The sequence below is a fragment of the Mus musculus genome, chromosome 8 (assembly GCF_000001635.26).
Source record: "Mus musculus strain C57BL/6J chromosome 8, GRCm38.p6 C57BL/6J".
Taxonomy (NCBI): domain Eukaryota; kingdom Metazoa; phylum Chordata; class Mammalia; order Rodentia; family Muridae; genus Mus; species Mus musculus.
In genome coordinates, this window is record NC_000074.6 from 109,534,456 (window position 1) to 109,546,184 (window position 11,729).

The following is an 11,729-nucleotide window of genomic DNA, read 5'->3' on the forward strand; positions in this document are numbered from 1 at the left end:
ATCTTTCTCCTTAACTCAGTACTATAGCAAAGGTAATCATAGTTGTGACTCCTCTTTGTGTTTCTAGTTTGGCTCCTGTTCTCTCTCTCTCTTGTTCTCTCTCTCTCTCTCTAAGATTTATTTATTTACTATATGTAGGTACACTGTAGTTGTCTTCAGACTTACCATAAGAAGGCATCTGATCTCATTACGGATGGTTGTAAGCCACCATGTGGTTGCTGGGATTTGAACTCAGGACCTTCAGAAGAGCAGTCAGTGCTCTTACCTGCTGAGCCATCTCGCCAGCCCACAGAATTGTTCTAAAAAAAAAAAAAAAAAACTGCCAAAGTTGTGTCCAGTAAGACCCCCACCCCTTGCACCATACAATATTTGAATCTCTAACTAAACACCTGAAAACTTACGTTTTATTTTACGACTATTTCGTGCCTATTTTGTGTTGGGCTCTGAGGTCCAACAAGGAGGCAGAGGTGACCAAAATACATACAGGGCTGGGTAGGCAGAATGCTGAATCATATCTGTGAGCTGGTGTTGGGTTCTAGATCTGCGTGTGTGCAGGTGCTCATGGGTATTCGTGAACATATATGTGTGGTGCATGTGGAGACCAGAGGACAACTTCAGATAATTCCTCGTCTGTCATCTGACTTTTTTTTTTTCTGAGACAGGGTCTTTCAGTGACCTAGAAATCACCAAACAGGCTAGTCTGCTTGGCCTGTGAATCCCAGAGGGTTACTTATTTAATGTCCCCAGAACTGGGATTATAAGAGCATACTGCCATACCCAGCATCTTTTTAAAAATTTTTTTATGTAAATGTATATATGATTTGGCTACATGTATCCCTGTGAACCACATGCATGCAATGCCTACGGAAGCCAGTAGAGGGCATCAGATCCCCCAGGACTGGAGTTACAGATGGTTGTAAGCCACTATGTAAGAACCAGGAATTGAACTTGGGTCCTCACTGGGCCATCTCTCCAGCCCCAAGATCCATCTTTTTAAAACAGGTTCTATGAGTCTAACGCAAGTCCTTGAAAGCACTGTATGGACCGAGCTATCTCCCCAGCGCAATCTCCCCAGCCCAGACAGACATCTTTGCATCTATGAAACATATCTTATCTACTTAGCAGGTTCCGGAGCTTTTTTTTTTATATTGGCGATATGGTAGCCATAAAGAGAAACGAAGCTGGAGAGATACCAAGCAGCTCAGAAGGGGCTCTGCTCTTCCTATCAGGGAGGCGGAGATGTGCGCGTGCACATCAGCAGCTATGACAGAGCGCCCAATTCCTGTCTGCCTCCTACAGTCGCGCATCTGTGCATGCCAGGAACAGCCTTGATAGTGATGTTCTTGTTCCCTAAAGATAGCCCGCCAGAAGGATTCCATCATGATTCTGCAGACACAGCTGGATTCGGCTATCCAGAAAGAGAAGAACTGTTTCCAGAACATGGTTAGTAAAGAAGCTTATGAGGAACTTGTGCGGAAGTCGGGCAACTGCCAGGACGACCTGACACAGGCCCTGGAGAAGGTGAGGCCACGCAAGGTGAGGCCACGCCCACTCTCTGCCAAAGAAGTAGTCAAAGAAACTCGGGGGGGGGGGGCTACGAGTGGACAGGAGTCAATTTCTTGTATGACTGACACTCTTCAGTGCTTTTTAACCCTTGCCCGGACAGGGCGGTCTGTCCAACGAAGGCCTGCGTTCTCTTAGTTTTATATGTTGGTGTCCTCGGCTTCGTTGTAGGGTGGCAGAGATGATAATATCGAACCAGTCTTCCCGCTCACTGGTGATTCACAGACAGGGTTTTTCCCAAAGTCTGGATTATCAGGGGAATCCATGCCCCGTCTCTGGTGGTCATGTCTACAGATCGGTGGGGAAAAAAAAAAACAAAAAACAAAAAACTGGAAATGGAATGAGGAAGGATGAAAGACTGGGAAGAGAGGTGAAAGCCACCTGCTCTCCCTCCCCTTCCCTCTGGACCACCTGCAGCCTGACCATGGGCACCACCACAGAGAGGGCCTGGGACCTTCTGTACTAAAGACTCAGCCGAGAAGACCAAGGGCCCTGGAGGCCACTCTAATCCACTCTGTGTTTTCTGCTGAAAGCTCACTCAGGCAACCTCAGAGACAAAGAGCCTGAATCGCTCCTTGCAACAGACCCAGGAGAGGAAAGCTCAACTGGAAGATGAAATCGCGGCTTATGAGGAAAGGATGAAAAAGCTCAATATGGAGTTAAAAAAACTGCAGGGCTTCCAACAGCAGAGCGAGCAAGAGGTGAGAGTTTGGGGGTGGGGGAGGGGACGCTCACTCGGGCTCCCTTCCTATTAGAGGTCCACAAGGTCACCTTTTGCAGGCAGAATTATTTAGCACTCAGCCAGTACCCTTTGGCTGCTGGGTTCACTCCACCTTCTCTGCTTGTGGACTGACAGGCAGGCAAGGAAGGAAGATCAGAGCAGGGGCGCCCTCTGCTGGTCACTGGAAATTAAAGGCACACACCCCTGTACTCCCCCCAAGCCAGTCTACTCCTCCTTGCCTGGTCCCGTCTTCCCTACTACCCCTCCCCAATCCCCTCACTTTGCACTCCTGAGTAGGTGCACAACTTTGACAAGAAGCTGGAGGAGATGAGCAACCAGGTGTTGCAGTGGCAGAGGCAGCACCAGAGTGACCTTAAGATGTTGGCAGCTAAGGAGTCGCAGCTCCGAGAATTCCAGGAGGAAATGGCGACCCTAAGAGAGAGCCTCCTTGCAGATGAGAAGGAGGTGGGCACAGTTTGGATTCTGTCACTTCCTCTCCACCCCTCCTGACTGGGCAATTTGGGGGGATGGAAGGAACACACACTTACACACACACACACACACATACACACACACACACACACACACACACACACACACACATGCATTATTCAGCAGGGAGCCGAGTCTGGATAGTTCTGGGTCATTTCTAACCAAGAGAAGCCTGGTCCCAGCAAAAGACTGGGACATCAGTTTCCACTCACAAAGATGCCCCCCTCCCACCCCTACCCTGGTTTGCTGCCCTCTGAGCATGTCCTGCTAGTTTTTGCCATCCAAGCAGATAAGAAGCTTTCTAGACAAGCCACACATCCAGCAACCAGAGCAGGGACATCCACGGCAGACCACAGGGCCCTTGCTCAAATGAAAAAGAAGCACCTCTTCTTCCTGGTTGTCTTCTTCCGTTGGCTGTGTTTATACTTGTTCTAAAACACTGCTGTTTTAGAACAAGTCACTCCACTGCCATTAGCCTGAGAATCATTACTATCAGTGTACATATCAGCCACGAACCGTGCCTCCTCCGAGGTGTCACCACTGTGAGTTACGCAGGTTCCTCATGTGGCAGCTCTAGCCTCAGGTTGGGCAGCAGAGCTGATTTTTTTTTTCTTTTCTCAGAAAGAAGAATCCAGTATTTGGGGGAGGGGGAGGTAGCAGTCGGTGTTCTCATCCCTTATCGTCTTGTTTTTCCTTCCTGTGTGTAAAGCCGTACTCCCCGCCTGCAAAGCTAACCCCCAAAGAAACCTGCAGGCACCACCGGGAGAATGACCAGATTATGAACAACGTGGAACAATGGGCAAAGGAGCAGAAGTGAGTATTTGAGACAGAGGTAGGGTAGGTCCCACGGCCAGGAAGAACTGAGAACCACAGTGACAAGTCAGTCACACATGCTTGCCGGAGAACTCACTCACAAGAACTGAGAATCAGACAAGAGGGGTCTGGCCCTTTCAGGCCATCTTGCAAACCCTGCTATATAGCAACAGAGTAGCATCCGACGGGAAGGCCCGTTTCCAGGAGGTCCAAGCTTCTTCTTCCTAAGTTGGGATCCAACCTTGCAAAGCCTGTAGCATAGCAACAGAGTAGCATCAGAAGCACAGAGCCCGTTTCCATGAGGTCCACGCTTCCTCTTCCTAAGTTGGGATCCAACCTCACTTGGAATCCAATCCCTTGTAGACCAAGGCATTAGTAGAATGTGAGTCCCTTTGTGACTGACAAGGCTCTCCCTCTAGGGAAGAGGTGATTGATGGGGGGCAGGAGGGGGGCAAGGAGCCAGCAGAAACCCTCCTGGGAAGACCCAGTGCCCATCAGCCAGCTTCTCGCAGCTCTAGGGAAGAGTCATCCCTCCCCTGTGTGTTTTGTTACAGGATTGCCAATGAGAAGTTGGGAAACAAGCTGAGAGAGCAGGTTAAATACATTGCCAAGTTGACTGGCGAAAAGGAGTAAGTCTTCCTCCCTGGACAGTTGCCTCTTGGGACCACCCCTGGTTGATTGACATTCTGTATGGGGACCAGCCCCCCAGGAAAAACAAAACAAAACTAAGATCCAGGCAGACCCTGAGACCCGAAACAGTTCCTTTGCAACACTAACATGTCACTTGACTATACTGACAAGGGACCTTAATACCTTCCCCCTCAATGGCAATACAGTAAGAGATCACACACCTCCTTCTTCCACTCAACTCCTGTGAGTTTCAGAGGCTGAGGGCATTAAGAAAAGAATGAGTAGTGGCAGACAGGACTATGTGTATGGACTAAGTGGCTGGAAGAGATGTCCATGAACGAAGGCGAAAGGAAGCCATGGCTCACTGCTTTCAAGGCAGGAAGTCCAGGTTGAAGGTTCCTCTGCTTGACCTTGTCCTCGGGAAACTGAGGCACCTTTACTTAGGGTCCTACTCTCCCTGTGACCCTGCTTCACCTCCTGGTCAAAGGTTTGTCTATTGGGAGTGAGGCATGGCTGTGTAAGGGAGGTTGAGGACAGAGGTGAAGAAATGAGTGTCTAAAAGTGGAATCTTGGGGGTGGTGAAGGTTCAGGCAGTGACATGGCCTAGGGTAGGGGTTCCCAGGCTTTTTCCATGGAGCATAGAGACTACCATGATTGACAGTCCAGGAGGGTGTGGAGAGGGTTTGCATGTGTCAACGTTGGCCAAAGCAGCAGTTGCCTCATGCTCTGTTATGAGGGCTGAGAATGTCAATGTCTCTGACACCTGGATCCCATCTGGGGCTCCTGGGAGCAAGCTTCATCCTGAGCTAGGATAATGGGTTGAAGAGAAGAACAGAACCACCGTGAATGGAGAGTACAAAGCCAAGGCTGGGCATAGGATGGGCTTTTCGGAATATAAAAGACACACATATACTGGTAGAAGAGAAGGGTCCATACTAGACCCTGCCTAGGGGCACACGGACTGGCGAGCTACAGGAAAAGAGGCAGGATATTCAGAGAGCAAGTGGATAAACCATGTGACCAGTGAGGAGGCTGGGGATCAACCCTGTCACAGGATTGCTCTAAAAAGGACCGCGACACTTTCCAGTGGAGGGGGGAACGTTTTGTGAAAAGATTTAGCTAAAATAACAGTTGTCATACTCTCAAAAGCCCCACACCCAGTGGCACAGGCCACCATAGGTTCAAGGCCTGCCTAGGCTACAGATCTAGTTCAAGACAAGACTGGGCAATTTTGTGAGACCCCGTCTCAAAAATTAAAAATTGGAAAAAAAGTGCTGGGAACATAGTCTAGTGGTAGAATACTTGTATGGTTTGAGCAAGACTCTCAGCTCAATCTCTAGGACTGACAAAAAAAATCAGAATGTAATAGATAACTACAGGCTTTTTAAAATATTTTACTAACTTCCAGAGAAAGCCTTTTTCACCATGAACTCATTTCTAAAATTCCTTGGTCTTATTTGGAGGGAAGCCATTCTAATAATAATAGCAATAATGATAATAATAATAATAAGTCAACTAATAATTGTTATTCGGTATGTGGGAAGCAGCATTCTAAGTGTTTTTCACACATTGTCTTAATCTTTGAGAGACCTCATGAGCTGAGAATACAGGCACTCCTTGACTTAAGGTGGGGCTGTGTCTGGATAAACTCATTGTAAGTTGAAAATGTTATCCATGCAAACACGCATTTAAAACTCACAGTTTGCTGTGTGTAGCAGCTTAGTCCCGCCGTGGCCTGTAGAGCATTGGCTGTGGTCGCCTGCAAGCTCCAGCTCATAGCCATTTCCCAGAATCCCCTGAGAAACCTGGGCCACATCTCACCAGTCTGAATAAAAAAAAACAAAAAACAAAAAAACAAAAAAACAAAAACCATCCAAGTTTAGAGCATGCTTTCCTATTGTGTATCATTTTCATGCTGTTTATGAAGCCAAAAATAGTCTAAGTCGAAGCACTGAGCCAGGGCTTCTTCATTTCCAAGAGGAAAGAAATGAACCCAAAGGCTGAATGTCTTCCCCCTGTCCCTGTAGAGTCTTCTGTCATCCTCTTCTCTCAAGACTTGCTAGGAGAACTCCATAAGCTGATAATAGTTGTCATCTATTAAGCCACGGAGAAGACACTAAGTTACCTTTCCTTTGCCCTATATCCCTGTCTCTACCAATGCATCTGTGAAATGGGAAGAAAATAATTGACCGTGTTCTCAACAGAGCCAGGAATCCTATACGTTCTCCTCTCCCAAAAGGGGAGTAGAGAGATCTAGAGCGTTGGCTTTGGGTGAGAGAGCTTCCCAGACAAAGCTGTGAGCACTCAAAGTGAGAACAGTTAGAGCAACCTTCTAGTTCTGTCTGATTTCCATCATTTGTCAAACTGAATCCTTCCAAAACAGACTTAATTGTCCCCATCAAAAGTATAGATGAGGGCTGGCGAGATGGCTCAGCAGGTAAGAAGACTGTTCTTCCGAAGGTCCTGAGTTCAAATCCCAGCAACCACATGGTGGCTCACAACCACCCGTAATGAGACCTGATGCCCTCTTCTGATGTCTCAGAAGACAGCTACAGGGTACTTATGTATAATAATAAACAAATCTTTGGGCCGGCCGGAGGGAGCAGAGTTGACTGGAGTGAGCAGAGGTCCTAAAATTCAATTCCCAACAACCACATGAAGGCTCTCAACCATCTGTACAGCTACAGTGTACTCACAAGCATAAAATAAAATGAATACATCTTTTTTTAAAAATTAGAGATGAGAGGCCTGGAGCTGGCAGCGTGGTCCTCCACTTGGGTCTTCCTCACTCTCAGGTCTAAGCTGCTGCTATGATCCCATAGCAGGGCCTATGTAAGAACCCAGCTCTGAAAAAGTAGGCCCTCCCCACCCCTCCGCTGTGACATTTTCTGGGTTCTTTCCAACAAGGAGCCAAGTAGGCCGAACCGCCTCCTACCTTCCTCACCTCCCTCTCCCTTCCCACAGCCACCTCCACAATGTAATGGTCCACCTGCAGCAGGAGAACAAAAAGCTGAAGAACGAGATAGAAGAGAAGAAGCTAAAGGCCGGGAACCCGAGGATCTGTGTCAAGGCCTTTCCCCCAAACAAACTGGAGCCTTCCCAAAAGGGAAAGCTATGCTGTGCCCTGGGCTGGAGAGGGATACCCCAGGACCTGACACCGAAAACGGACCACAAGTACATGGGGTTACCTCACTCCTCAGGTGCCTGCACCGCGAGCTCTTTACTACTGTGATGTCTCCTCTTGTCCCACAAACCAAAACAGCAATAATGTGACATTTTTTTTTAAAGATAGTTGGGTTAGAAGTCATAAAGGAAGAATACAGGTTACTACAAACCTTTGGTCACCCACTTAGCTTGCCTAGGACCAGTGGTCGGTCCTTCTGACATCTGCAGTGTCCCTTAGATCTGAGAAGGTTGGGGAGAGACGAGACAAGTACCTCGGATCTCAGACCTATCTCCTCCCCTGACTCAGTCCTGTTGCGGGATGTAGGGAAAAGAGGGAAGGGAAAGACTTCTTCCTTCTGTTACGTGGCTGGAAACCCCACAGGAGCACCCCCCAGCCCTCCACTCAGCCTGGGCTATGCCTATGGTTCATCCCATGACACCCCAATGTCACCCTACAACAGGGCTGCCTAGCCATGGGGCTGGTCCTCAAGGAGTTGCTGACTCATTTCTCCCCAAAGTAAAGCTCTCATTTCTTCCCTGCCCTCCAGGCTCCTCCTACTGCTAGAATCGGCTCTTCACCCAAAGCGTCACTGCTACACGTTTTCAGAGGACATTGAGTCCCCACCCCTCTTTCTTGACCGGAACCAGCTCCTACAGTGGTCCATCAAGGCCCCTGTCTAGTTTGCAAGAAGTTATGCTTTGCTGAGTTTTGTCTACCTCCTGAAGTAGAGTTGTAAGACCCCACTCCCCCCAGCCTCCGGGCCCAGACTCTGAAATAAAGATACAAACAACAAGGCCTCCATGAACGCCTGCTGTCTGAGGTGTCTCCCCAGCAGCCGGCTCATCCCTGTTTTCCACAGGTCAAAACATGCAGGCCTCTTTACTTCTGTAGGAGAAACAATGTTCCCAAAGTAAGCTACTAAATTACCTGGATTAGTGTCTTTCCCCACCCCCCACCCCCACCCCTATGTCTCTGTCTGGAATTTTAAATAGAAAAGGAAACTCTAGAAGCCCTTTTTTTTTCACCCCCAAAAAGGGACACAGTTCTAGGACCCAAATGAAAGTGCTAGAAATAAGTGATGTATTTTCCAAGTGGTGGAGGTGGAGCACACCATCTGTTTCCTCCTTGGCTGCCATATTACATTCCTCCTTTTAACAAGTTTATTTTTCTCCCCAGCCAGGGCAATACAAGTAAAATTCCATTATAACAAACTCCAAGGACAGCTAAACTATTTTATTGTGGTAGGATTTTGTTAAGCGGAGTCCATGTCTGGAATTCATATTTCTAGTCTATAGGAAATAGAGACAAATAGCTACCAGGGTAAAATAAGAAATGGAAGCACTTGCATTTCTGGGAGGGTGCGAAGAGGGGAGGAAGCAGCCCACTGGTGGGCAATGACTCAAATACTCTCGCCTCCCTCCCTAGTCAAATCGAGGCCAAGAAAACTGTTAACCGCGGTTTCGACCTCACCAGTGTGCAGAAGGGCTCAGTTCCAACGAGCAGAGAGGAATGGGGTACTGAGAAGCTCTGGAAACTTCTCTTGTGGTGTTTGGTGTCTTTCTGCTTAAGTGCTTCTAACTGTGTCCACCCCACCCCCCACCTGGTTTAGAATAGCTTTTATTTCCTAGAGAAAAGTAGACATAGCTGGAAAAGAGAAACACCTGATACCAGTGAGACCCACGTCGTCCTAGTCTTAGCTACGGCCCATTTATTCAAACACAAGTTCAATATCCTTGAAGCCCGAAAGCCAGTCTTCTAAAAAGGCAGGCTTATCTCCATAATTCATGAAGAGGTTTCATCCACATTGGCCAAAATTGCAACCTCCAGATAATGTGAATGTAGCATGGTCATCTAAAGCTGTCTGTTGTTCACTTCCTCTGGGGGTGACTCTATTAGATCAAAGCAGGGGTGAACTATGGGAAGCAGGGAGATTGGAGTGTTTTACTCTTTCACCCAGTCAGCTAGCTGTAAAAGCTCAGGTTGGAGGAAGACCAGAGGCAGAGAGAGTAGGCTGTGAATACTCCATAGGAAAAGCCTAAGGCTTCATGCTCAAAGCTAACAGATTACCTCTGCGGTTAAGAACAAGACAAAGATACCCACTTTTCCACTTTGGCCCCTGGTGTTTAACACAGTACCAGTGATTGCAGCCGGAGTGCTTCGGCAGAGAGAAGAAATAAAAGATACCCCAACTGGAAAAGGGGAGCTGATGAGGTGTGACTCAGCAGGTGCAGTGGTTTAAATAAGAATGTCTTCCATAGGCTTGGGTATTTAGACAGTTGCCGCCGCCCCCCCCCCCCCCCCAGCTGCTGGCACTGCCTGGGGAGGTTTAGGAGGCACAACTTGGCTGGAGAAAGTATGTCACATGGGGTGGGCTTTGAGGATTATTAACCTCATCCCACTTCCTGCTTGCATTTAAAGATACAGCCTCAGCTTCCTGCTCCTGCCACCATGCCTACCACTTGCTGTATGCTTCCACTCCACTGCGATGGTTTCCTACCCCCCTCAAACAAACTCTCCTTTAAGTTGCCTTGGTCACAGTATTGTATCACAGTAACAGAACAGCAACTAATAAAATTGCAGGTTAAGGTGCTAGCTGAGCAAACCTGGATATCTCAATCCCAGCCCTGGAACCCAGGTAAAAATGCTGGATGTGGTGGCACGGACCTGTAAGCCCAGCACTCCTACAAGATAGGAGGCAGAAAAACAATCACCAGGGACACTCCTGGGCCAGCCTGGCATATGCAGCAGGGCAGAACAAGAGAGACTCCACCTTAGTAAGGTGACTGGGGAGAGCGACTGATTATCTCTGTTCACAGGTGACATTTTATATCTGTGCTGGGAATGTAGTTCAGTCCATCGAGCGCTTCCTGAGCAAGCACAAGGCCCCGAGTTCAACACCACATAAAACATGTATGGTACGCTGACACCATTGCATACCCTAGCAAGATTTTATTGAAAGGACCCAGATGTAGCTATCTCTTGTGAGACTATGCCGGGGCCTAGCAAACACAGAAGTGGATGCTCACAGTCAGCTAATGGATGGATCACAGGGCTCCCAATGGAGGAGCTAGAGAAAGAACCCAAGGAGCTAAAGGGATCTGCAACCCTATAGGTGGAACAACATTATGAACTAACCAGTACCCCGGAGCTCTTGACTCTAGCTGCATATGTAACAAAAGATGGCCTAATCGGCCATCACTGGAAAGAGAGGCCCATTGGACACGTAAACTTTGTATGCCCCAGTACAGGGGAACGCCAGGGCCAAAAAGGGGGAGTGGGTGGGTAGGGGAGTGGGGGTGGGTGGGTATGGGGGACTTTTGGTATAGCATTGGAAATGTAAATGAGCTAAATACCTAATAAAAAATGGAAAAAAAAAAAAAACATGTATGGTAACCCACGCCTGTAATCCCAGCACCCAGGAGGCAAAAGGAAAAAGATCAGGAATTTAAAGTCATCTTTAATTACATAGGATGTCTCAGAACAGGCTGGGCCACACATGACCCTATCTCAAAAAGTAAAAAACAAAACAAAACAAAAAACAAACAAACAAAAAACAGCTACAGTGTGTTCATATAAAATAATCTTTTAAAAAATCCTATGCATTCCACACATACAAAGAAAACAACTTTAATAAACCAGTTCAATAGAATAGCAGGATAAAAATAGACAAAACTCTTACATTTTTAATGTACTGATAATGAACGGTCTGGAAAATTAAAAAACAATTCCATTTGCTACAGAATCAAATATATCACACATGGTGGTGCATAACTGTAATCCTAACTAACATTCAGAAGGTGGAGGTAGGAGGATCACAAGTTCAAGGCCAGCCTAGAAAACAGAACACAAAATCATAATTAGTAGGGTTGTGCTGGATAGTTCTTACGTCAACTTGATGCAGGCTATAGTCATTTTTGGAAGAGGAACCCTCAGTTGAGAAAATACCCTACAGATTGGTCCGTGAGCAAGCCTGTGGGGCATTTTCTTGATGATTGATGTGGTGGAGCCACCCCTGGGCTGGTGGTCCTGGATAGATAAGAAAGCAGGCCAAGCAAGCCACGAGGAGCAAGCCAGTAAGCAGCATCCCTCCATGGCCTCTGCATCAGCTCCTGCCTCCAGGGTCCTGCCCTGACTTCTCTAGATGACAGACTGTTAAGCCATAAGATGAAATAAACCTTTTGTTCCTCAAGTTGCTTTTGGTCATAGTGTTTTATCACAGCAAAAGGAACCCTAACTATTAACAGAGTGAACAACTGTAAAACAGACATAAGTAGAAACATAAATAGGCAGACATAAATAGAAACCCGGTCCACGTTCATGGACTGGAAACCTTAGGATCGATCT

The 11,729-nt window shown here is 47.4% G+C and overlaps 1 protein-coding gene across 9 annotated transcripts in view; it reads left to right on the plus strand.

Moving 5' to 3' along the window:
- Positions 1-8,187, plus strand: part of Pmfbp1 (polyamine modulated factor 1 binding protein 1) — a 164,828-nt gene extending 156,641 nt beyond the window's left edge. For 8 of the 9 annotated variants that reach the window (XM_011248452.1, XM_011248456.1, XM_011248453.1 and 5 more), the window contains 7 exons: positions 1,357-1,521; positions 2,097-2,264; positions 2,582-2,749; positions 3,486-3,589; positions 4,144-4,218; positions 7,184-7,419; positions 7,933-8,186. In XM_011248452.1, coding sequence (XP_011246754.1) covers positions 1,357-1,521; positions 2,097-2,264; positions 2,582-2,749; positions 3,486-3,589; positions 4,144-4,218; positions 7,184-7,419; positions 7,933-7,949 — 933 coding nt within the window. In that variant the 3' untranslated portion in view covers positions 7,950-8,186. Of the gene's footprint in view, positions 1-1,356; positions 1,522-2,096; positions 2,265-2,581; positions 2,750-3,485; positions 3,590-4,143; positions 4,219-7,183; positions 7,420-7,932 lie in introns of all 9 variants that reach the window. The other variant, NM_019938.3, reaches the window with a different exon arrangement.
- The last annotated feature ends 3,542 nt before the right edge of the window (positions 8,188-11,729 follow it).